The following is a 25,515-nucleotide window of genomic DNA, read 5'->3' on the forward strand; positions in this document are numbered from 1 at the left end:
ACCATGAAACACTTCCCAAAAAGGCCAGGCACTCAGTCCCCTCTGTGTGTTTGTTGCTGATGCTGGATATGATTTTTCCATGTGTTCTCCCTCAAGGCTGAATTTTTATTACACCAACTGCCACTTTATCATTCACTTCCATTCCCAGTGATTTCAAAGGAGCTCAGAGGAAGGTGAGATGAGCTTTTGCTGCCAGCCCCTCTCTTGGTGCAGGAGGAAGGGTGGAGCTGCTCCAGCTGCGGGGTTCTGGGTGCCAGCACTACAAATAGTCCCAACTGCTTCAGGCAATCCAGGGTGCCCCAAATTCTCTGCTCCTGTATCTTGGCACAGAATGCATGACCTTGGCATAGGACATGACATGAATGCTACATGGTATGAAACATGGTGTGAACATGCTATGGGATTTTCATCCAGCCAATCTGGGTTCTCCTAATGCATCCAGAGAGAGAGCCCCCTCTACATGTGAGCACAGAAAGAAAGCCCTTCTCTCTGTAATTTCATGTTCATTTGTTCCTAACATCAAGAAGGTATTTTGCCAGCAGTTCTTGTACAGTCATTAGGACAGCCTTTTAGATTGAGGAAATCAAGATATTTCTAGACTTAAATGAAGCACCAAGAGGCAAGCCACTCACCCTTCCTGAAGCAACCTCTCCCTTCTGAGAGAGATGCTTTCCAAAGGCTGATCCTTTGCAGCTGATGATGCTAGGGTAACAGTTTCCATCATCCCTAACTGTATGTAGTGAAGGCCAAGTGATATTTTTGTACAAACATAACCCAAGAGGGAAAAATGTGAACATGAACACTTACACCACTGATGTGGGCTTTATGCCTTGCCTGAAACACTAAAGACACTTCTCCAGACCTCAGTGAAGTCTGAACACACACTCATAATCTAATGGAGAGACAAACAGAGCATTCTGGGCTGGATCTGCACAAATATGGCAAATTTTACTGAAATGGTATTTAAGGCACCTGAGTTATAACCTTTACAATAACACAGCTGCTGTTAGAGCAGGACCTTCTCTCAATGAACTTACCCATTCTAACCCACCTTTATCCAGGATCGTGTAAAATCACTGCAAAATCATGGGTCAAAGTTGTTTCATAGCTTTACTCTCTCAGTAATGTGCAACATGAACATAATAGTGTTATTAAGAAGTCAAAAATAACTTAACACAATAGCTATATAAGATTTTCCAATGATCAAACTTTTAGCAATTACTTTGTTAAGTTCAGAAAATTAGCGTATTTGTTAATCAAATTAATTTAAAAAGTAGCTTTTAAAAATAAAAGCAATGCTTTAAATAAATATAGTCTTTTTATAACCATAAAACACTTAGTCCTGTTAAAGATAACACAAATATTCCACTCAAGCACAGTACTTAAACAATTGAAATGAACGTTGTGAGCACACGTGGACCGGACATTGGGAGGGACAAGGATGCTCCGGGACATTCTCTGTCTCCTTTCCACAGTGGCACAAAGAGGCAGCCAGTTCTCAGAACTTCCCCGAACACATGACATGTGTTAGGATATTTGTAGCTGCTGCACAAAAATGCTGGCACCCTGTTTTTCCCCAAGCTACTTCTCTACACTACACCTGTAGCAGTTCTTCAGCCCTGCTTTTAAATCTCTAGCATGATTTTAACCACAAAAACATTAGGCCAGAGCCTGCCTGCTTCATCCAGCTAACTCCAACATCTATGCAGAAGGTGGCAAGCAAGGCCTGACACATCTGCAGTAAAGCTCACATTTTGTGAAATCTGGAAAACCTTCCTTTTAATACTGGCACCAGTGGCTGTTTCAGAACAGCCTGAAGGTCACCTTCAGCGTTCATGACCACCAAAGGGTATTCACAGCTCTCCCCATAATTACAGGGCTGACTAGCTATGGTCATTACTACTCAAATTAATGTCTATCAGCAAAGACTGTAGCTGTCTTGCAGATCTACAAGGTAGCAATGTTTTGCTGGAATAAACTAAATTAGCTAGTTCTTATGTTATTATGTGTTGTTTGGGTGTACCCTGAAGAGCAGTTTGCTAAATTCAGCGAAAAATACACCTCAAATCTACTGATAATCTACTTAGCAATTCTGATCATTTAATATCCTGTTTACTTGGCTGTAATTGTTCACTAAAAATCACCTTCAGGGTCTGCAGCAAACCATCGGTTTGTCCTCACAAAAACAGCTGTCAGTGAAATTTGTTGTGGTTTGTCTGTTTGTTTAAACAGCGTAACAGTAATATAACCTATAAGTAAAATGATAAAAGCTGGAGAGTAAAGTAAAGCCCAAAACTGATACAAGTGCTCTCAATTTGTTTTGATCTTCAAGAGTGAATAAGCCTATTCAAAGATGACAAAGGAATAAATTAGCAAACGGCTAATGTGATGCATGAGAGGGTGTCTACAGGATTTGCATGTGCGCACACACACACACGCACTTGCATACAGACAGCTTGGCTTCATTAGAAATCTCACTACCAGAGTTTAACTTTGATAAATTAACTGCATTAAAATACTGACATTGTGAGGATTTTAATACTATCACACCCTGTAGAGGGCACTCCTGTGTGAATTTTTAAATGCTTTAAAAAAATAGTTTAGACTTATTGAAATCTGTGACAAATGTGACAGCTCTGCCTCTCCTCACAGCCTCCCATTCTCATCTCCAGTATCCTTCTCCTGTATTGCCTCCAGGCACCGTTTTGCCTTGGCATCTGCCTGCCCGCTCCCAGGTTTGCTCAGTCCGCACGACAGGCACGCCAGCTGGATCTGCTTCATGTTCTCCAGGGCTTCGTTCTTGGCGTTCTTCAGGAGATCTCCTTGGCCCTGGGAATGCACAGACATGCAGAAGAGAGTCAGGGATCGCACACATCACTCGGGACCAAAAGCAGCAATACTGCTCCTGTGTCCCTACAGGTCCCAGGTCCCATCTCAAATCATCTCTGCCCCCTGGAAACGGGACTGAAGCCCCTCCTGCAGCTTGGTGCCAGCACAGTGAGGAAGGCAGCAGCCAGCCCTGGACAGGGTAGCACAGGCACCAGACTCCTCCCACTTCCATGTTACCAGCCTTAGGAGGTAATTTCAGCCTGAACAGAAGGAGGCTGCAGGAGAAGGCATTTCCTCTTCCACGGTCAACAGCAAGGTTCTGCCAGGGCCAGGGCAGTGATGGCACTGGCAGTGATCACCCCAAGCTACTGCTCCCTCCCTGCTCCCTGGCATCTCATCCCCCATGGCAATGGCTGCATGTTCCCAGCCAGGGGCCCCTTAGGAGCTGAGAGACCCTGATAACCCACTCCTCCTTCCACTAGCATTTGATACCCAGCCTCAGGCCCTCCTTGAGCAGAGCAGGCCAAGTTGTGCCCACATGAAACACATAATCCCACAGCACTCCAGTGAACCCTTCTGAACCATTTTGTTTGGGACCTTCAAGAAGGCAAATGGGAATGAGACTTTGTGAACACACTGCTTCTCTATCTTCTCAGAGCATGTAAATGTGAGGTGACTAACCAGGATATCAATCCAATTTATAACAATCAGGAAAAAATGTGTTACATGAAATTTGTATTAAGGAGTTGGGGTTCAGAATTGGCAAAATGAATATTTCTGCAATATTGGTATCTCAAGTGCCGTGAAGTGACAAGGTTCTGGAGCTACAGGATACAAACAAATAAAAGCTAGGAGATGCATCTGGTTATTAAAACTCAGTATCAGTAAGAACTTGAGCTCCTCTTCTCTTAATGTCATCCCAAGTACAGCTTGAAGTACAAGCACATGCTGCAGCTGGTTACACTCATAAGGAACACCTCCACTGACTGAAATGTCACTTTCAGATCCCTGCCACCCAGCCTGATCACCTGCAAATCACAGGTACTTTTGATGGGCCTCACAGGACACAAGAGACACTACAGCAGGACCTTGGGCTCCCTGGAGGGGTGACTGATCACTTGCCCCTCCTTGGGTTCTCCAAACCAATCCCATCTGTTGGATGAGTCACAGTGTGACACCTTCCAGCAGTAGGAGCATCTCTGCTCTCCCTTTCCCCAGAGATAAGAGGAAGGATTTATTCTACGGTGATGGGCACAGTTTCCTTTCTGCCAGTGCCTGGCACTGGACTCACAGGGTCTGAACCCCTGCACACAATGTTCACAACCAAGAAACAATGGTGGCTTGCAAGGCTGCAGCACTGGTAAACACCACGTGGGACACCACGTCACCCAGGGACGACAGCCTGTGCCTGAGAACATGATTGCCTCATCTCCTGGTGTCACAAATTTGTCCCTGCTGTATGATGCAAATCACCATCCAGATGCTAGGAATACAACTCAGAGTGAGAATAACAAAAAGCACTGGGACTGTGTGAGCACTCTGTGCTATTTGCTATGAAGCTCATTTGAAGGGATTTGTGTCTCAGCAGCATGACAGTTCTGGGAATACACAGACAAAGAGCCTGGGATTCAGTCAGCAGGCATGATGTGAAAAAACAAAACAAGAATAAATTATGCAGCAGATATTTTTCATAGCTCTGAACTTACTTTTATGTCAGAGGTTTTGCTTATGGTTAAAGAAAGTAAGCAGGAATTCAAGAGCCCCAGAGCTGCCTGGAGCACCCGGCCCACCTTGGTGTCCCTCCCTGTCTGCAAATGGCACAGGAATAGTGCCAGTGTGTAGTGACAGAGATAACACCACCACATAAACAAAGTACGTATCATTAATGACATGATAATGTTATCAGAAAGGGTCCTCAATACATCTTCCATCTCTTCAAACTGCACACATGCAGTTTTAAATAGTTTGGGTTTAGGATGAAATACCCCTGGCTGCTACTTCTTATGCACACAGGACCAAAGAGACACTAAAGACTTCACCATCAAATAGGGAAAAATCAGTGTGACCATGCTTTGCAGCCTTAACTTCTCCTAGCCAACACCTGGCACTGTGTGTGCATGTCCAAGAACAGAAAAATCCCCTCAGTGCAAGAAGCGATCCCTTTCCAGGGTGAGGTCAAAGCTTGGAAATGTTTCTCAGGGTGGCCCACAAACTGTGTGCTTGTCCAGGGACTGAGACACACATGGATGGACACTATTTGGGATTAGATGCCCCGCTTGAGGGACAACAGCCCGAGTCTGCCCTGCCAAGACTCTCACCTGAAGTCTGCAGAAGCCAAGGACTTCACACCCCACGTGAAAGTGCCAAGCCACCCGCTCTCCCTTATACATATTCTGATTTCACATTTGAGTAAACAGGCAATTCAGATTACAGATTTTTTCTGAGGCAATGCACAACATGTCTTTGGGTTCCAAGAAGAAACACACGCCTCCTGAGCATACTTCCAATATTTTGAAGACATTCTTATTTTACAGTGATCTAAAAACAGAAGTGGACTTATCAAAATAGTGCAATTCCATTCATATACAGACCAATTGATTTATGTCTTAGTCTTCTTGTGATTTTTATTTTTAAACAGCTGGTTCATTTGAGCAAGATGAAGAAGCAAAAATTACTCTGAATCATCTGTCATGAGAAAATTAACGACAAACTAGCCCTCTCTGACAGAGCTGTCATAATTCTAGAGACACTATTAAAAAAAAATCTGTGTGCAATGCTCCGTTTGAAGAGCCATCTGTTTGCTTTGAAAACTGGCTGTGAGCATAATCCACTTAAGAAGAATGTCAGCAAAATTGTGTCAACACCTTAACAAACTAAATACTGGATAGAAGCTAGAGTAAACCTTACAAGCATGATTGCATTGAAAGAACCTTCACAAACCAGCCATTGTGAGCATCTCGGTGCACAGAACCATCTTGCTCACCCTTACAAACAAAGCCTCTCTCTTTCAGACAAGGAGAGACCACGATAGTCCACCTCAGCATCTATCCATCTATCTCCCTTCTGCTACTGGTATCATCAGCCTTTCTGAAAATAAAAACTCATGAGAAAGTTTAAACTCAGCATTCCTCAGGACAGTGAATTAAGCCAGAAAAGACTAATCAAGTGTTCTTACAAAAACTGATCAAGGGGCCATTTTCATTTAGCCTTAGGGAATATTAAAAGTCAGGTTTCATACACATAACTGCAGAGCCTCAGCACAAAATAACATTGCAGGATAAATAATGCAGCTTGTCAAGCAACTGCAAGATTTTAAGTCTTTACCTTGACAGGTTAATATTGCTTAGAAAACCCCTAATCTGACATGGTTTTAAATATTGTTCAGTTCCTGTGACGAGCCATGAAAGGCTTTGAGAAGCACAAGTAGCTCTAGACAGACACTGGCAATGGCTATAGATGGGACAAATTCCATGTAGTTGTAGGTTCAGTTGTTTTTTTCCAAATCAAATACCAAAGTTTTTGAGTCAAGATGACAGCTTTAAATCCAACAGCAACCCACTCTGGGGTTGGGGAAATGAAAGCTGAGTTTGGTCAGTGGCACCATTTTGTGTTCAACTTCACAATATTATTTCTTTTATATCCATTGCATGCGTATTTATACAAAAATATAAATACATGGGCACGTACACTAATAATTACCATTTCTAGGCTTTCTAGGAAACACCCTGCAACACACAGGCCAGGCTGTGGGCACCCCAGCACCAGGAACCCCAGGTATGGCACTGGCAGCACCCACAGCCTCTGTGCTGGCAGCTCCCACACCAGCAGCAGGGGCTGCAGGAGGACCCTGAAGGCCAAGAGTGGGTCCGTGCAGGAGTGAACTGCACTGACAGGCGCCCCACATGAGCACCTTGCACTACTCCTGGTGAAGCAGAAAATCTCACACTGAGCCATGGGGCTTTCCTGGCGTTCCAGATTGGCTGTGTTTCCAGGGAGGCTGAAGCAGTAGCTGTGAAAGCCATTTTCTAATCTGCTGCTTGCTAAAGCAGACAGTTGCTTATCTCCTGAGCAGACACATTCTCTGACAGCACATTATGGGAGCTTTTCTCTCCAATCCTCAAGGGCTGAGTAAATACAAACAAATAACAGAGGTTTTAACACCCATCCCACATCATACTCGTGATATTACTGTTATTTTTTAACTTATTCTCAAAGAGTCAAGCTCTTTCGTTACTATTTAATCACAAAGTAAAATCTCCAGAGGATGCCTGTGGATGCCAGCGGGTGGCTGAAAAAGCCAGATACAGTCAAATGAAGCAGCCACGAGCACCGCGCCCCTCCTCATTTCAGAGGCAACACAGGCACAGTAACAGCACTGACAGTCTGGGCCAAGGGACTCCAAAGGCTGGAGAGCTGCTCTCACGTTGGGATACTCTGTGTGGAAGCAGCATTTACTGCAAGGGGTGCATTTTCACAGTGTCATAGTAGGACTAATTGTGTTTAATATTAATAAGGAGGCACACAATTAAATGATTGCATATGGCTTTGAAAATGTAATCTGGGGTAGGAAATCATTAATGAAAAGATCAGACTGTTATGTTAAACTTATTACAAAAAGCAGATATTTTTCCATGCGTCCTTCAAAGCTAAATGTGGGAACAATTAATTTGTATTTGATTATGATACATTCATATTTCAGAACAGACTACTCCAAAATACAGTGTTGCTGAATCAATGCAGACTCTAAAAACGCACCCTTTTGATTATTACTGCAGATAGTTTGTCAACAGCTTTGCTTTATTGTCTGTGACAGAGATCATAATGCACACGTTGGCATGAAAAATTACTGTACACAAAGATTAGACACAAAGCTATAATCACTTCTCACACACTGAAAATAAAGGACTGCAAAAATGAGTTACACCACAGAAAAAGCGGGGTCCAAATGTTATTTGCCAATTTATCTTTAAACCCTTGCACAGCAGAAATTCACTTCCTAACAGGAAAATAAAAAGGCCACAAATATAAAAGATGGCACTTAAATTGCATTCTTTGTGCTACTGGTGTATCATTTAAGGGTTTTGGACACAGCTTCTCACTTACCAATTACAAACCAAATGCAAGAGCTTGTTTCTACCTGGCTGAAACCAGCAACAACTTTGACACTGAGTAAATCAGGTGATCAGACAGAGTGCTCGCTGGGGCCTGAGTCATCACATTTTGCAGGATGTGCTGATGATTTCAGACATCAAACTGAGCATCTCATTTTGGTACATCAGCATGTTACTGACAGCCAGAGACCTTTCCCATTTCCCAAAGTAGGGTCTAGCAAAAATTTGCACGAAGGAAACAACTGGGAATCAATTATATCACATAGAGAACAGATCTGAGATGTATGAAAAAGAAAACATCTACCTAGGGAAAGGCAGTCCCCATTATATAGAAAGTGCTAAATCTCTGTAAGCAAGAGCAGCAAAGCGTAACTGCTGTGGAATAGATTATTGTGTGCAGTTTTGACACAAGGTTACACAATAAAAAACAAATGAAATTATCTAAGGTTGTGCCAAGCACCAAGGTCAGAACTCTAGCGCTGATCTGCTCAATGCACTGTAGCCAGCAGCTGGGACACCTAGGGGAACGAGGCTGAGGATGATGACAAAGAGGAGGAGATGGATACTTAGCAGGAACCATCTCCTACTAATTCTGTATCTAACTCAAATTATTCCTCATATTATCTTTTCTCCATTTATTTCATGAATCAGCCATATGGAAGCTGGCTCCAGGCTTTCATGCCTGTCTGTCATTGCACAGGGAGCTGAGTAGGTAGAAACCCAAGCTCCTTTTCCCAAAAAGCACTGGGAAGCACAGAACCAGCCCTGACTGCTCTGTATGTCCCAACTCTTTTACTCCTTACTCAGGGAAAAAAATCCCATTTGCACCTGATATTTGCACGAGTCTCAAAGACAAAACCACACCTGTAAGAAGCACCCAAGGCTTTCAGGGCACTCACTGCCTCGCCAAGACACTCAGCCCCACATCCCAGCAGCCTCCTGCCAGCAAGCACCTAACAAAAGGACAACTGCTGGGACAAGAGCTAAGGAGCAACTATCTCTGCAAATACCATTTACAAAGCACAGTCTCTTTTTCAGTGCAGCCAGTTGTAAGGGAGAGAGGACAACACCAGCATTACCCCAGGTGGCTGGGAAAATTCACAAGGCAACTCCAAAACAATCTGGTCCCATATAAAAGCAGAAAGGTCTTTTAGTAATTCAAGGGAAAGCGGGCAGGAATTGGGACAGAGCCCATTCAACCATGGCTTGCCCTAAGCACCCAGCAGGATCCAGTGGATCAGCCTGGTCCTCTTTGGGACACAGATCTCTCTAGGCGTTCAGATACCATAGCAGAGGGACACAGAGGAAGGTAATAAAAATTTATAAATACATGACAATAAATAGAATGGATAAATAAATAAACAAAAAGGAAGCAGAAATTAGAATGGCCCTAACTTGCAACACAGACAAAATGTTCACCTCACTTGTGGCTCGGACACCATTACACACCATGGGCTGCACACACTCAGTGGATATGTGACTGCAGGTGGGTAGTCTGAGCCAGGGATGGGGCTTGATGCTAACCATGTGTTAAAAACAATATTCACATTACCTGAAAACCAGTTCCATCTGATTTTAATTACTTTTTTTAAACTCCCCATCTCAACCAATCTGACAGTTGCTCAGTATTAGGCCATCCCAAGCAAAATCCAAAAATTCTGCATTGATTTAATTTTCCATTTGCATCTCACCCCAAAGGTCTGCATTGGGGAGGATGACCTAGAGGGATTTACAGAGCTGTTCTGCATGAACCTGGTTAGTTTTCTAGGAGGCTGGTGACAGTTCATTGCACAGCCAAGCAGTCAACCCAAAGCACGCAGCATGACATAAATGGTTGGGAAGAGAAAAGACCATCTGTCTCTGCTGGAATGGCACTCCCTTGAAAAACACCCATTCTATTTCTTGCCTTCTTTTCCAGCTGTTGGAAAAATGCAATTAAAATCTAAATGGTTGTGCTGGATACCAACACCACATTGGGCAAGGCTCCCCAGTTATTACAGAACTGCCAGTCCACCACTTATATGTTCCCAAATTATGTGACACAGCCAAACACAACCCCCAGAGCAGCCCGGGAGGTGGAACTGAACAAACAAGGAGAACCTCAATGAGAACAGTCAGGCAATTACCAAAGAAGCAAATACTCAGAAAACCTTCTGATTCTGGCTGCTGGCCTTGCCAGCACGAGGATTTCAGTGCTTTGTGCAGCCATGGCAACTTAGGAAAGGGGGTCTATATTCGTAATTCTCTTACAGGATTTGCCTAACAAGACAAAGGCAAAGGACATACACGGCCAGCTTGCTCTCAAACTCAGTTGAGTGCCCCCCCCAAACCCTTGATCAAAGCCTGACAAGGAATTAACACCAAGCATTTGTTTGAACATCTAAGTGGCAAAAGCACTCATGCCACAGTCTTCCCTACTGATCTTTAAAAAGAGCTCTTCACTGAAATCCAGGGGCTCTTGCAAATAAATTGCACTGTATGGCTGCTAATTTATTCCTTCGAGCAGACATTTTATGTATTAAAAAAGTGGGCTTTTATTTTTGTTTTTAAAATAAATGCCTGTGCTTCTGTCTCACATGGGCATTTAAATTAAATTATGTTATATCAGGCTGTCAAAAGCAATGAATGTGAACATTGACTGTAACTGTGCTGCAGCAGGAATTTGCTTTCAGAAATAATGCCATTAATTTGATGTTAGCCATGTGCTGAGCAGTTCAGCTGCCTGTGTGTCTCTCAGGCACTACGTCAGGCAGACAGTTTGCAAGCATAGCCACAAATGTACAGACTCTTGCTGTCAACTCCTCCATGCTAGGAACCTGCCTTTTTTTTCTGGTGATAAGTTTAAAATCACAGGGTTGGCTGAAAGCCCAGGAGTGCACAACTAATAGTAAGAAAACTCCACATCTCTGAAGAAATTTGGGCACTGTTTATTTTTGAAACACAGCCATGAAATTAAAATTGAAGCTGTATGTCCAGGCACTTATTTTTCAGTCTTCCTTTCATCACAAAACCCAGCTTCTCACAGGTACCAGTACCAGCACTAACTGGTAACTCCTGTGAGGTCCAGAGAGTCCCAGAAAAACAAAACAAGGGGAATAAGGATAAGGCAGAAAGTGCACAATTTTTTTTTTTTTTTTGCATTTGATTTTTCTGAGTAAAATGACCAGCTGCAGGAAAAGAGATGTTTTGCAGCTAATGAAAGACCTGTGAAAGGCAGCCCTCGAGCAAAACATTTGGCTGGCACCCCTTGCTCCCTGGTGCCCTCTGTGCTGACTCTCAGATGCACAGGCTGCAAGCACACAGTCAACACCAAAATCATGTCCTTCATAGCAGTGTAGCCAGCAAAATGTCCCTTAAATTCATCAGAGCCTGGAAAGGGTTTAGTGGCCAACTCTGAGCTGATTCTGTTTTGACTGAAGACAACACACACCTGTGCTGGTTCGGGCTTTGTTTTTTTTTTTTTTTTGGAGGGAGGGAGTGTTGCAGCAATGTCACACAAACAGTCACTGTTTTCCTTTGCTGGAGATACCTACCTACAGCTGTGCTTAATGCTAACTGAAATAATCTAATCAAGATGAAATCAAATTGTGCCAGTCAGAGCAGATTGTTTGTGGACAGAGCACCTTCAGCACTGCTCCCACATGCAGCTGCTAAGGCTCTGCTCCTTTCTGCCTGCCACAAGCACTAGTGCCTTAGCAACTATGTGGAGCTATCATTTGCAAATGCTGCTGGTGCAGTGGCTGCTGGCCAACACTACCAGCTGACTGGGCCATGGGAATCTGCAGAAGCCATCCAAGCTCCCTATTCCTACTCCCCCAGATAGGACAAGGCACCCCTCTCCTCCCTTCATGCTAGGAGCTGTGAGCAACCAGTTTCTAATCAGTTCACAAGCAGCACAGGCTACAAACAACTTCATGCTGCTGCAGAAAGCTTTAAGCTGAGACTAAAGCCTCCAAATCACATGAAGGCTTAAGAGCAAAAAGAAAAAAATAGCACAAACTGCTGTCTAAGTACCAGGAGGAAACAGGTTTTTATAGGAAGCCTGAGCACATGCTCTGACTCGCTTCAGCTCTGTCCAGGGATCAGCCTGGACAGAGGCTGATCTGTCAGCCCCCTGTCATTCTGGGGCCCTGCAGTCAAAGGCAGGTTTGCTGGTGAGACTGGACAGTGAGCTCAGTAAAAGCAGAGCGAGCCACTCTCTCTGCTCACGTTCTGCCAGCCAGTGGTTAGAGAGGCTCCTGAGGGCCTTACGTGCTAACAGGGTTTGTTTCCCCTGGGAGAATCCCAGCCCTGCCTTCCCAGTGCAGATGTGAAATCAAGTACAAACAGGAGCAGATAGGGGTTTTTTTGTAAGCAGAACACTGACTGACCCAGTAGGCAGAGAGCTACTGAAAGGAAGCAACTGAGAGGGGAGGAGAAAATCAGCAGGGGTCAGAAACAGGCCTGGGTGGAAGTGAGAAATCTGTTTCTGTTTTTTAGAAGGATGGGAATTGGAACACAGCAAACTGAGTGAGCCAAGCACAAAAATTAGTGGAGCAGGATAGGGGTAGTATTCATTTACAAACACATTGCCCCAATATGTCAATGAGGGAAACCGAACAAGCATAATTTACAATCCATTACAATACTATGCCACATACAATACTATGCCACAGAAAATACGAGGGCTTTTCAACCAAACTGAACTCAATTTTTAAGCCATTACTACAGATGGCTGTTCTAATAGCTCCACAGTTACTGGGGAGGGTTGGAGAAGATGAGTTTAGACTATCCAGCATCAGACCACTGAGCTACCCTCCAAAGGAAACTGTCCTGCTGCTGCTGGCAGCCTCCAGTCCCAGCCCGTTTATCCCAGACTGCTAAATTAGGCTGCTCAGGTTGTTCAATTACCACCACCAATGCCTGAAAAGGTAAAAAAGCACTTTTTTGCTTTTCTGTGCCTTCATGAGGCTCAGGTCCTCCTCACTGCTACATACACCAGCATCCCTAGGTCACCACCAATGGAGTGGGAAGGCAGGGAACAGAGTGAGAACTTAGCTGCAATTATCACTTCTATTATTACTATTCAGAGCAATCACAGCCTATCAGTCAGGCTCTTCCTGCCAATACCAGACCTATGTCTTATCTGTAGCACAGAGGGTACTGGAGAAAAGAGCTACTAAATATGCATTTTTACCTTACTCCAATAAGTCTGACTGCTCTCATGTAATCGCCTTTCTGACATCAGAAATGCCATCTTTTTCTTTTTGTGATCTAAAAATAAATAGCAGCTGCCTCAGCACATGAATCACTGGTTTTGTCTCCACTCTTCTCCTCAAATGGATCCCACCTGTACCTGGGGAAATGACCCATAAGAAAGTGTCCTTTATCTCCCGGGGATTTCACCACCTGACACTTGAATTCATCTGACCCACGCAAAAGAAGACTGCAGCTGTCAAAAACACAAGATTGCAGTTTCCCAATCTGTTGTTCCTACAGTAAAAACTTACTTCCACCCACAAGTACTTGGGCCTCTCATTTCCCTAGCTGCTGTGCAAGGTTTTTGAAATGCCTGCTGCATTTAGGGCTTATGAGGTCTACCATGATCTAGGGGAGAATAACTGCAGAGCAAATGCCTGGTCTCACTGAACACCCACAACTTTCACTTAATGCAGTTTGTGGCTTTTCACTGTTCCAGCCATCCCTGCAGACCCGTATTTCCAATGATCACACATGTAAACACAGAAGTCTTTACGCCACAGCCTTCTACTTACTGCTAGTGGCTCCAGACAACAAAAATGAATCAATATCACCATTGAGTTAAAGAGCATTTTATTTTAACCACAACCCTCAGAATATGTAGTGGTGTGGATGAACACTTTTCAGTGTCAGGAGGCAGTCATGGAATCTAGACTGGCACAATAAAACAGGGGAGGTTGTGCCAGCAAATCACTCCCTGCTGGATTCAGAGTTCGGTTCTCCTGACTCATACACTCACACAAGTACAGAAGAAGTGAAAGGTCCTGGCTAACAATTGCATTATGCACATTCTGACATGAGGAGAGAGGATTTCTATCAAAGCTCAGGAGGGAGAAGGTGAGGACTTGGCTTTTACAGAGAGACATGCCAGCCCCCAGCTTCAACTAAGCACAAGGGCCAGGTACTGCTCCATTATAAAATACATACCTGGATTTCACTGGGGCCACTGACTGTGCCAGGGAAAACCCAAACACCATCTTAGCAACTGCAGAGAAGGAAGTTCCAATGGAGCAACCAGCAGCTTTCATCGCCTCCTGAGCTCCCCCGAGGAACTATCTTAAATGAGATACCCATTCCACCCCAGGGAGCAGGTTTTGTAGATGCTGGCACATAATTCACACAAAAAAAAGGGCAGTCAGCTTGTCATAATTTTAAAGCTCTGGGAAACTGTATGTGATCTGCTGACAGGAGCTGTAAGGAGCTCCAAATATACCACAAGAGTAATTTTTAGAAGATGTTGAACCTCTTATCACACACCACTCAAACACAACCATTTCAGGTGAGTACCAGTTACAGCTCCCAGGGAATGGCACAGCACAGATTTAATAATAAGCAAATGCTGGAAAAAACCAATGTACAAGCAATTCTCTCTTAATGTTCTCGCCATGTACAAATCAGTGCCCTGGTCTCTCCCTGATACTCAACAAACTCAGAAGGTACCTGTGGGTGGAGGCTCCATGGAGACCCACCATGGATGCCTTAGAAGCAGAGCCCTCCACTCCCTGAGGCTTTCAGTGGCATAAATAAACATCCAGGCAAGGCAGTGTGGGCCATGGCCAGCCCAGGAAGGAAAAGGTCTCCCCAAGCCCCTCGGTGAGTGCCAGGCACTGGGGCAGTGCTCCTGCCTTGGGCACTCACCCAGTGCCACCCAAGGGCCCAGAGCAAAGGGTCCCAGCCCTGCAGCACTGCCTCGCTGCCTGAGCTGTGAGGGCAGGGCTGGCAGCTTTGCTTGCGTTACACTGCAATCCAGAACACCTGACAGAGGCAGCTGGTCCTTTTCTCTTGCTCTTTGTTAGTACAGCCATTGACAGATAGAAGCAAGGAATGTGTGAATTTTTGCAGAAACTCATGCTTTCATTACAGCCTTTTTAATTCCTCTGAACAAGGTCACATTGTCAGATTGGCACAAACTAGATTCCCAATTTCCATGTCTTCTAGGTTGTGTTAATTAACTCCACTGCACATGTTTGATATCCATACCTCAGATAAAAACATCACTGTTACAGGGGAGGGAGTGGGTGGTGGCAGAAGTTGCCTAAGTTTCTATGCCACCTGCAGTTTCTGCCTGCACAATCTCTTCCTGAGAGTGGTCAGTAAAAACTGACCCAGTTTTTATACCCAAGCAATCCTCCTTTGGTGGGGAATCACCTACATTCATCCACCTTTCCTTCATGCCACCCCTCCTCTTCCCACTGCCTCCCCTCAATAGTACCAACTTTCCAGCACAGTTCTGCAGTTCTGCCCGAGCACATACGTGCAAGAGTAGCTACTTCTCCTCAAAAGATGACGATCTTCAAGAAACTTGTGACCTTACCTGCTGATTTTTCAAATAACCTCTTCATAGGTGATAATCTTGTTGCTGCCCAAAACAGCTTTCAGAGAACAAACTCTCTTTGTATTCCACCTGAACATTATTAATTACTTTTCCAGTTGCAGAGGCTTTGGACCAAATGACACACCCCCTCAGGAGAAGCTGGCCTTCACACCCAGGTGACAAAATCCCTGCCAGGCTGGTAGAGAACAGTGACGTGAGCAGCACAGATGGGACTCAGGCTGTGAAGGGTCTACCCCAAAGACACAAGCACAGAAGTGCCAGGTCCCACACAGCCACCCCAGGGCAAAGGTAGCACAAAATACAGAGGAGTAACTCACAGGAACTGCATCTTGGTGAGGGGCAGTGTTAGAGCCATGCAAAGCTTAGTCTAAATCAAGGGTGGAGGTCCCCCGGCATGATTTAGATGATACAACTGGGGCAATGCAGAGGGAATGGGATTTGAGGCTGAGGAGAAGAAACAGTAAGACTGAGATGACAGTGAGGCACAGAGAGGTAATGGAATTAGGACAGACAACCAAGGAGAAGGCTTTGCTGAGCTGCCAGCTTACACAAGAGAGAGAGCTGGGCATCTATTTTGCCTTTCAAACATCTTGACAAGCCTCCATTTGTCAAGTGACACTAAAAGTGGTTTTCTATGCACAGCACCTCAGTGTGCCAACCCTTGGCAGGGCTCAAAGCCCATGCTGCTGAGGTGGCCCTGGCACAAGGGGTACCAGGCACAGTGACCCCACATGCTCCTGGCTCTGTCTCCCACCACAACACAATGCATCTCACCCTGCATGCACAGCCAGCAGCTTGGCATCAGATCCATGGCTTTTGGCAATTTGTCACATCACTCAAAATAAAAGGTATCACAAGATTGCTTGGGATCCATCTCTGGCTTATTTTAGTCAAATTCAAGAAGAGAGAAAGATAGCACTCAGGGCTTTTTATACCGCCTTTCATTTTTTCTAATCTCTTCCTTTTGTATCAAAGTTACTGTTGTTTTGCACATATATTTGATGGCCTGTCTCACCTCCTGTATACATACATGCATGTGTGTTTGCACACACACAAACCCACCCCAATGGAACTGAAGGAGTAATATTTAGACCTGAGTTTCAGAACTCTGTATTACAGTAAAAAAAAAAAAGTTTATATCGAAGGCATGTCACAGTACTTGTTTTCTGGATGAACTTCGGTGACCCTCCATTTTTGGACATCATACACTTGAGTCCACACTGACTGCAGGAAGGTCTTGTCCCTAAACCCACCATTGTGAAACACCTGTAGGAGTAGAGCCCTGGCCCTGAAGTAAAAAGAGCAAAGTGAGAAAACTGGCAGAAGCACATATTTCTGCTCAGATGACTCTGGCCATCAGCTCTTTCCCCAACAGCCAGATGGCTCCCTGGGTCTGCCAGGTATTGGGTATCACCATGGAAAACAGTACAGCCTCATACCAAGCACCTTCCATGCCAAATACTGAGCAGAGCTTAGATCCACAGCAGCTAAATAGTCATCAGCAGGAGGAACTACACAGCTTCTCACAGGCCCTTCCAGTCCTATTTTTTTACCCAAATAGGTGATAAAGGCTGGAGAAAAGAGACTGTGTGTGCTCCCTGGAAGAACAGAAATGATTAATTTGCTTTGGTTCTGCAGGAGCTGTGTGTGGCTGGGGAGTGAGTGCTGCTCCTCAAGCACCAGCACTGCAGGCAGGTGAGGGCAGGCCCATGTGGGTCCCTGTGCCTGGACAGATAAACACAGACTCTGCCTGATCTGATGAATGTCTGGACAATCATTCCTTGCCAGTCATTGAAACACTCCTGCTGTGACATTATTCAACAAAACCCCAGCAATAACTGAGTAACAGGGGACAAAGTCTCTTCTCTTTGTCAGGCTATCCTGGGACTTCATGCCCTACAGAAACTCACAGGACCATTAAGGAGATCATCAACAGCTGTGAACCCTGGTAATATTTGCTCTCTGCTTAGTCCCTGCTATTGCCAGCAGTTGGTACTTGAAGATTTAAGATTGTCTGGGTGGCCTTCAACTATGTTTTAAACACACACAAATATTTAGCTTGCTCGAAATCCAACTCGTGTCTTGGAATTTTCCTTGGCCAAGAAAACAGAAACCCTGTCAGAAGCACCATTAGGGCTTCAAAAACTCCCAGGGAACAGCCAGGTACCTAGAGGGGTCATGCTGTACTTGTTGAGACCGCTCACTACATCCTCCCCAGAGCAATGCTCTGGCAGCATGGCTGAGAGCCAAGAATAACAGGATATTCCAGCTGATTAGTACTCCTGATGGACTGGGATTACACTCCTTTTACCCTAATACACAGTGTTGAAGCAGCTTGAGAACTTTCTATCACCAGATACAACTAACAAAATCCTCGGAGACTGTTGAAGAGCTCTGGTTCCTGCCTTAGGGTTTGGGAAAACAAACAAAAACCAGTGCATCCACCACTTACAGAAGAGGTCTTCATCAACCAAATCAGTAGAGAACAGCACTCTGCTAGGTGTGCAGAAAGATCTGCCTATCCTGCCTAATAATCACATGGTTTGGTTCCCTTGGTTTACAAAATACACTGATCAAAACAGCTTGGCATGTGAAGTACAACACTCACCTCCTTATCTCGTAACTCAAGATCATTCAAAGGACTCTAAATCCCCTATCCCAGAACAATCTTGCAACACCTCCACACACAGAAGAGCCCTGGAGGCTGTCCTGAAAACCAGGAGCACAGGCTTTGCCCTGGAACCGACCCTGAAGCTGGGAGCCTCCACTGTGCTCACCTCTGCATTCAGAGTACACAAAGGTCTGGGAACAAGTTGTGCTCCCATGTGGCTCCTCCAGACTCACAGATTCAATAAAGAAAAACCTAAAACTACCTCCTCTCTCATCTTTCCCTCTTCTTTTAAATTAACTGCTTCCAAGTAAGCAGGTTGGCATTTACAGAACTAAATGGATGTTGACCTTGATGGACCTCTTCACCTTGTCTCTAGCACTCTCAGAAAGCCAGCTGGATTTTATTATTTTTTTTCTTTTTGTCCTTCAGTTCATGTGTAAGAAACCAAGCTGATCTAGTCACTATGTGAATCGTTAGAACAGCTCTGCATTTCCTCATTTTTGTAAAATCTGCCACTCAATCACAGACTGACTGGCTCAGATAATCTCCACTGTAGCTGAGCACGTCCTGGCATAAGGCAGCAGATCCTTCAAAAGTAGCCAGGGCACACAGTCTGGAGAGGTTTAAAACTTCAAAACCCTGCTCTTAGTTCAAAAGTTTGAACTGCATCAGCAAAGCAAATGCAAACAATGTGGGGACTAGAAAGCAGGAAAGATATTTAGTCTCTCTGGAAAAAGAGCCTTTGGGGTAATCACATTCAAAATGCATTTATCTGGGTATGAGTAGACATGAGGTGAGTCAATATGGAATAACACAGTGAGCTCTGCATTTAAAGGCAGGCATGAAAACTCCAAGCCACACAAACCACTCCTGCCTACTGCTCCTGCTGGACTATCATTGTCAGAAGATGACAGCAAATGACAAGAATTTGTTGCTAAGACACTATGGCTTATATTTCATCTATTTTTGACGTTTCACAAACTGAGCACCAATATGCTTATGTTCACAGAGGTATGCTGGGAAAAACAGGGAGATATGGTTTCAGGAATTTTTGGGGGTGAGAGGAAAGCCTAACTGACACTTAAGAGTGAATAAAATATATGTACATAGAATACAGCAGCTTTGTGGGGACTCATGAATCCATCATGCTCTCACTTGAGATCTAGATAGCATAAATTGTCATGCAAATCCTTTAGCAACAAATAAATAATATGTGGCAGAACAGATTGTTACCATTGTGCTTAACTATATATAAGGTTCCTACGATTCTGCTGTGCTGCTGTGTTGTCCACTCTGCAGCATGCCAAGGAAAAAAAGCCACGGTTCATGCCTAACTGCAGGCAAAAGGACTGATATGAAAAGACCCATATAAATGTCTCGAGATTTTATAATACTGTAGAGTGTCTATTCAAAAACACTTCCGTAGTGCACTATAATAATCCTTAAATTAAAGCTGGGAATGGACTTAGTTCTTCCAAAGATCATCAGAAACTCTGTGTTTAAGGTGCTTTAGAATATCAATCACTATCTGACAAGTAGTTTTTCTTCAAAAAGAAAACTGATACCTTATAGTGATGATAAATTTGCCTCAGTTTAGGTGAGAGCAAGCAGTCTGTACGTACATCTGTCAGAAATCTCGCTTTTATCTCTGCAAGTAGCCTTAAAGTGTGCATTTGGGACTCTGCCACCCAAGTGAGGGGTCTGGGATGCTGCAGGTCTCCCAAACAACTGAAGGACATCATCCTGCAAAAGTGCCATTTCTGCACAGTTCTGCTGCATAAAATCACATACGCTAGAGCTAACATTGATCACAATCCCATTGTAAAATTGTAGAGGCCTCCCCCAAAGAGAGAACTGCATTAGCAATTTAATAATTGTAAGCCTTCTGCATTTGACAGACTTCTCTGGATATAGCTAATCAACATTCATTTAAATGCAGGATAATTAACAGATAGACTCATGGGTGAGAGCTGAAACAAGCCCTGAAAATGTAACCACTTGATGTCTTGTGTCATGCACTAATAGTTGGAGTCCTAGTCAGACAGAACAGACAGACTTAAGACAGAAGGGGCGAAATCTTATCATGGGAAGCAAGAAAAGATTTAAAAACAGATGTGCATTTCAGAGCAGACTAGAATCAAACACTTGAGTCTTTTGTCCTTCAGCAGAAAACCAAAACAGTAAACACCACTTTTATCTTCTTTTTCCCATGTTTTGTCTTTAAATAAGCAGGCACGTTGGCATATTAACTATCTGGATGTTTACCATCAACATACAAGTACCTCTTGGTATTGTTTCTAGACTTTGTATGCGCTGACCCACGAAGCACGAAGAGCCCAGAAAAATCTGTCTGCAGGCCGTCAAAGCATGTCCACGTGAGAGCAGTTAATCTGAATCACTGTCAACATACTCAAACTTTGACTTACTTGCCAGGCTCTCGGGACTCAGGCAGATCCCCACTTCTCTGTTCAAGTAAATACCTCCTGGCAGTCTGTGACAGTTTTTCCTCAGCAAGGAGAGTAGTTTTGCAGGCTACAACTTTTTTCCCCTAAAACATTCTCAAAACCTCATACAGCAGTCATTGAGTCAGTGGTTTGCTCATGTGACAGATGCTAAGAGTGCCTCAGTTACCACAAAATGCTTGGTACAAGATCCCATGGGAGAGGCAGACGGAGCGGGCTGAAGAGCCCCAGGAGAGGTGGCAGCTGGCCCTGTCCTGTGCTGAGAAGGACAGGAGCAGACCTGACCTGGCTCTGCAGGACATCACCCACATGTACCTGACCTGAAAACCACCCAGTGCTCCACAGCAGCACTGAGGGCAGGGGTGGGTTATATCCCTGCTCTCAGGACTCATCAGCTCAAGGTCAGAACTGCCCCAAGGAGGCTTCTCAGCTTCTGCCTTCCAGGCTCTGGTGCTCCCCTCTCTCCCAGCACAGGCAGGAGGAGCTCACTGCAAAAGCAGCCCCAGGAACCAGAGCAGAGGTGGCCCTGCCAGGCAGGCAGGAGAAGCACCAGCATCTGGGGAGAAACAAACACGAGCCCACGCAATTACATAAAAGCCTCTGCTCTGGGAAAGGGGGAGTCACCTGCTTTAAAAACATCAAATACCTTATGAAAATTAATAATGACCTTCTGTGACAAGGGAGGGCCACACCAGAACAACTGCCTCAGCTGAGCTGAGCAGCTTTGTGTGCCTCATAGGGTGAAATTAAGGGTTCCTAACACCATGGCCCCTGTGAGGGGGTAAACACAAAACTTCTTTCACTACCTTTGCATTCTACTGGCACTCAATTAAATACAGAGAGGAAAACAAAGACACAGAGCTGGTGCTGCATGGAAATAAAAGTTAAAATAAATTTAAATTATTCCTGTAATATTGCTGTGAGAGCATGATTCTTCTGTCTAGTGTACTTAAGTTATGCCTCTCAGTATTACTGACTGTGAACCTGACAGTGTTCTACACAACATGGAACCAAAAGAGGAAGATGTAACATTTTATAAATATTGATGTCAAAGCTGACTAGTTAGAGTGTCACCAAGTTATAACATCCTTTCTTTTAGTAACATTTTTACCTTCTGGCAAACAGTTTGTTCTTATAGTGGGTATTACTAATATGTAATTAAGTTTATATAAACTAAGGAAGAAATTGACATACTATTTTGATTCACCTCTAAAAAGTACCCCAGGGCATTTTTAAACATGACAAATGACCACAGTTGGGATTTTTCTAAAATACACTTTAATCTTGCAGTCTGTAGCTATTTAATGATTTTGCCAGTAGCAATTTCTTATTGCATCTCCTCTTTTATTCAAAGCTTACCTACTGCAATGAGTCTTTATAAAGAAACACATTAATTAAATATGCCTTGGCTCCACTAGCCTAGGAAAAGACTATTAATCATTTCACAGCACAAGAACATAATACCTGCTATTGCTCCCAGGCACCTCACACAAACTGACTCCTGCCACGTGATGTAATTGCCTCCAACAACCCTGAGCACACAGAGAGGCTTTCTCTCACCAGCCATTCACTCACCTCACCTAAAGCAGCTGATGCATTTGGGAGATGTTAGGGGATATTTTTTTCCTTTTCTTCAACCCTATAACAACATCTAGTGAAATATATTTGTAATGCCCACTCTGCCCCTGGACACAGGGAGGACACCTATGGCTTGAGTGGGGCAGGGCTGTCGGTCTCATCCAGCCAAATCCTCCTGAGTGGCTCTCACAGCACTGAGAGGACTTAGTCCTAAAGAGGAGATGCAGGTTTGTTATGGGCAAGGTCACTGAAAGACAGCATTTTTAAGGGAAAAAAGAAAAAAAAGTATGATAGAAAAATTACTGATGGTTTCATATCACACACGAGGCACAACTTCATTCCCAGTTTTCTAAAGTCACCTCTGAATTGGACTTCAGTCAGAATGAAAAGATGTTTCATGCGCATTTCATGGATGGTTGTCACAAACTCTGTTAATATTTTATTGTATGAGAAAGGTAGAAAAGAAGTTGTGGCTTACAAATGAAACAAGTAAATTATTCCTTGACCTTAACTAAATTTTTTAAAAGCTCTTTTAAGTAAGTTGACAATATGTGCTAGGCAGCAATTATTTTCCATGGAAACTGTTTCTTTGATACCCTACTTGTACATTCATTAATCATAGGTCACCCTCAGAGGTGCAAACTTCGTACTTGACAAACATTTAAAAAATCAAAACATTTAGAGTGACTCTGATCATTAGACATTCATTTTACCTAACACAGCAAAAGATATTCAAATTAACGTTCAGAACTGCCTAGTGTGCTTTGGGGCTGGAGGGGGGAACGACTCCAGTTACTAACCTCAATTGCTCTGTGTGGAATAGGTTATCTATTTAAGTCTGTAACTCTGAACTGGTTGACTTTTCTCTTCATGAGAGATCCCATTAACTGAGCTGACACTGACTCCATTCCTCACTTTTCCACTCTCTCATGGTGAATCAAGGTATGCAGGAAACCACGGGTGTTCCAGGTCTTCTCTAACCCTTCTTTACCACCAATGGCCTCTCCCACATACTTCTGCCCTGCAGCCTCTCTCTTCCCCATTCCTTTTTCCCTCTCCTGCTCAAGGCTTGTTAAGGGCTCTTTCCAGCACCACAATGGTGATGCATACCTGTCCTACTGCTGTTGCATGCTACATTTAGGGGTATATTTGATGAGGAACTTAGTAAAAACTCCCTTTCATGAACTGGCTTGTTCTGGGATTTCAGCAAAGGGAAAGGCACTGGGAGGTCACAGGAAGATGCTGCCAGACAGGGCAGCCTGGGAGCTGAGCAAGGGAGCAGCTGGGACACAGCAAAGGGAAGTGTGAACTATCAGAGCAAGGTGGGAAACGAGGCTGTGAAAGGTGTGAGTCGAATGCTAACAACCTAAATGCTTGGCTCAGGCCCTCTCCTTGTCTTCTGCTGTGGCTCCACCAAATCCTCTCCTCTTTCCATCCCTGGCTGTCCCAAGCTGTTTTCACCCTGGCTCAGCCACACAGCTGCTATGACAATTTGTGGCTGGTTGATGCTAAGCCAGTGGCTGAGGCCCAGCGAGTAACAACTTCACCCCGTGGAATGTCCCTGCACAGCCACCATGAAGGGGTGAAAATCTCCTTTTGGCTGTTTGGACAGCACTCCACTTTGGAAACATAATCCTGCTGGATCTACAATATTCCTCATGTTTTTTCTTGACAGACCCTCCTGCCCCTGTCCCTTCCCAAAGAGATGCTCCAGTTCTCATTTTACAAAAGAAGTATTTGACACACAGTGGCCTCAAAGAGGTCACTTTCAGGGTGCATGGGGCAGAACAGACAACCAAACCCATGTTCCTGATCATACAAACCATAAGCCATCTTTCCTCTTCTGTTCAAGGCTTAGATAAATTCTCTTCACAGCTTCCAAATCAGAGGTGTAATTGATATATTTGATAAATATCTGTAAGTGGGGGTAATTGATACATCCCATTAAAAAAAAAACACATCTTAGTAAGATGTACAAACAGAGGAGCTAAAAGAGCAAAGGTTTACTTACAGAGTTAATGTGACACAGGAGGTGGTACTTTCCATGCTTACCTTCAGCACTGTGATATTCCATGCAAAACTCTCAATGGCTTTGCTTAATTTTCTTCCTTTCAAACCTTCTTTTGTCCCAAGGTTATGAAGCTCTTCATGGAATTCCATTCCTAAAACCACAGATTTCCACATCACTCAATGCACAATTGATTTTCCCATAAAAATGTTGAGTGAGCATTTTCAGTCTTGCAGCTGCGACTTCCTACAACCTCTTTCTGTGCTTTCCCCCTCTTCATCCTGGGAGAACATGTTCCAGAATAAAGGTGCCATGTACAGTTTTGGGGCTGTGCTTCCGCTTGGTTTGTGGCTCTCCTTGCCAGTGCTGGGGTTCCACACAGGCACTGGTCCCTGCACAGACACTCCTCCAGCACTTCTGCCTGCAGCCAGCACTGCTGCCAATACTGCAACAAAAGGCAGTTGCTTGTTACTCTCCTTGAGTTGATGACTTTGCACCTTGGAAGGCTGTCTGACACATGTGCAAGATACCTGTTCAGCACAGCAAATGCAGGCTCCAATGCACATCTCCTCATTAATCTCAAGCAGTGATACAGAAAAGCCCTTGTACTCCACAATGATAAATTACATCAGAAGCACATAACTCTGATCACAGGATTGTGACTCCTGCAGCATGGAGAACTAAGACTTCCAACCACAGCCCTATTGCATTTCATTGCTAGTTTCTGTGGCAAATGTCTGCAGATCTGTTGCAGACATTTCTCAATCAGAAATTTTAAGGGTAATAGAGCAAACAAAAATTTGGGAAATCTGGGAGCAAATTAAAAATCTTAAGGTATCCAATTAGCCCACCAATTTCACGATATCTGCACAGTGTATGCAACCCTTTCTCTGAGTCTGGTGTAGATTGAGAGACAAAATGGAAAAGAGCTGCTTGTCTTCCCTTAATTTGTACCTCACAAAGGCCAAACTGGCACTAAATAACTCCAAAGCATCTGAAGCCTATCCTGGCTGAACAAAGCAAGCTCCAGCTCCAGTTGTTTCATAGCTCTCCCTCCCTTAACACTTTAGGATAAATGTCACTCACGAATTCGAGCTTCATTGAAATGGCATCAAAGAAATGCCAGTGGAGAGAACATCTGTCCAGTGTAGATGCAGAGGCAGCTTGGCAGGTTGCTGAAGGACAGTCCAAGGCAGGCTTGCACTCAGCACAGCTTGCCCAAAGCACTCCTGGAAGACTAACATTGGTTTTCCTTCCCATATACCAACTCCAGGAGCTCAAAAACACTGAGACTGTTCAACCCCACACAACGCAAGATTTCTCTATTGTTTATATTCCAAAAC

The 25,515-nt window shown here is 44.2% G+C and overlaps 1 protein-coding gene across 5 annotated transcripts in view; it reads right to left on the minus strand.

The window, feature by feature from the left end:
- Positions 1-1,091: 1,091 nt before the first annotated feature.
- Positions 1,092-25,515, minus strand: part of PLCL1 (phospholipase C like 1 (inactive)) — a 182,858-nt gene continuing 158,434 nt past the window's right edge. For all 5 annotated transcript variants that reach the window (XM_038142580.1, XM_038142581.1, XM_038142583.1 and 2 more), the window contains exons 5-6: positions 24,217-24,326; positions 1,092-2,829 (exon numbers count right to left, since the gene is read on the minus strand). In XM_038142580.1, coding sequence (XP_037998508.1) covers positions 2,647-2,829; positions 24,217-24,326 — 293 coding nt within the window. In that variant the 3' untranslated portion in view covers positions 1,092-2,646. The remainder of the gene's footprint in view (positions 2,830-24,216; positions 24,327-25,515) is intronic.

This window comes from Motacilla alba, chromosome 7 (assembly GCF_015832195.1).
Source record: "Motacilla alba alba isolate MOTALB_02 chromosome 7, Motacilla_alba_V1.0_pri, whole genome shotgun sequence".
Lineage (NCBI taxonomy): Eukaryota > Metazoa > Chordata > Aves > Passeriformes > Motacillidae > Motacilla > Motacilla alba.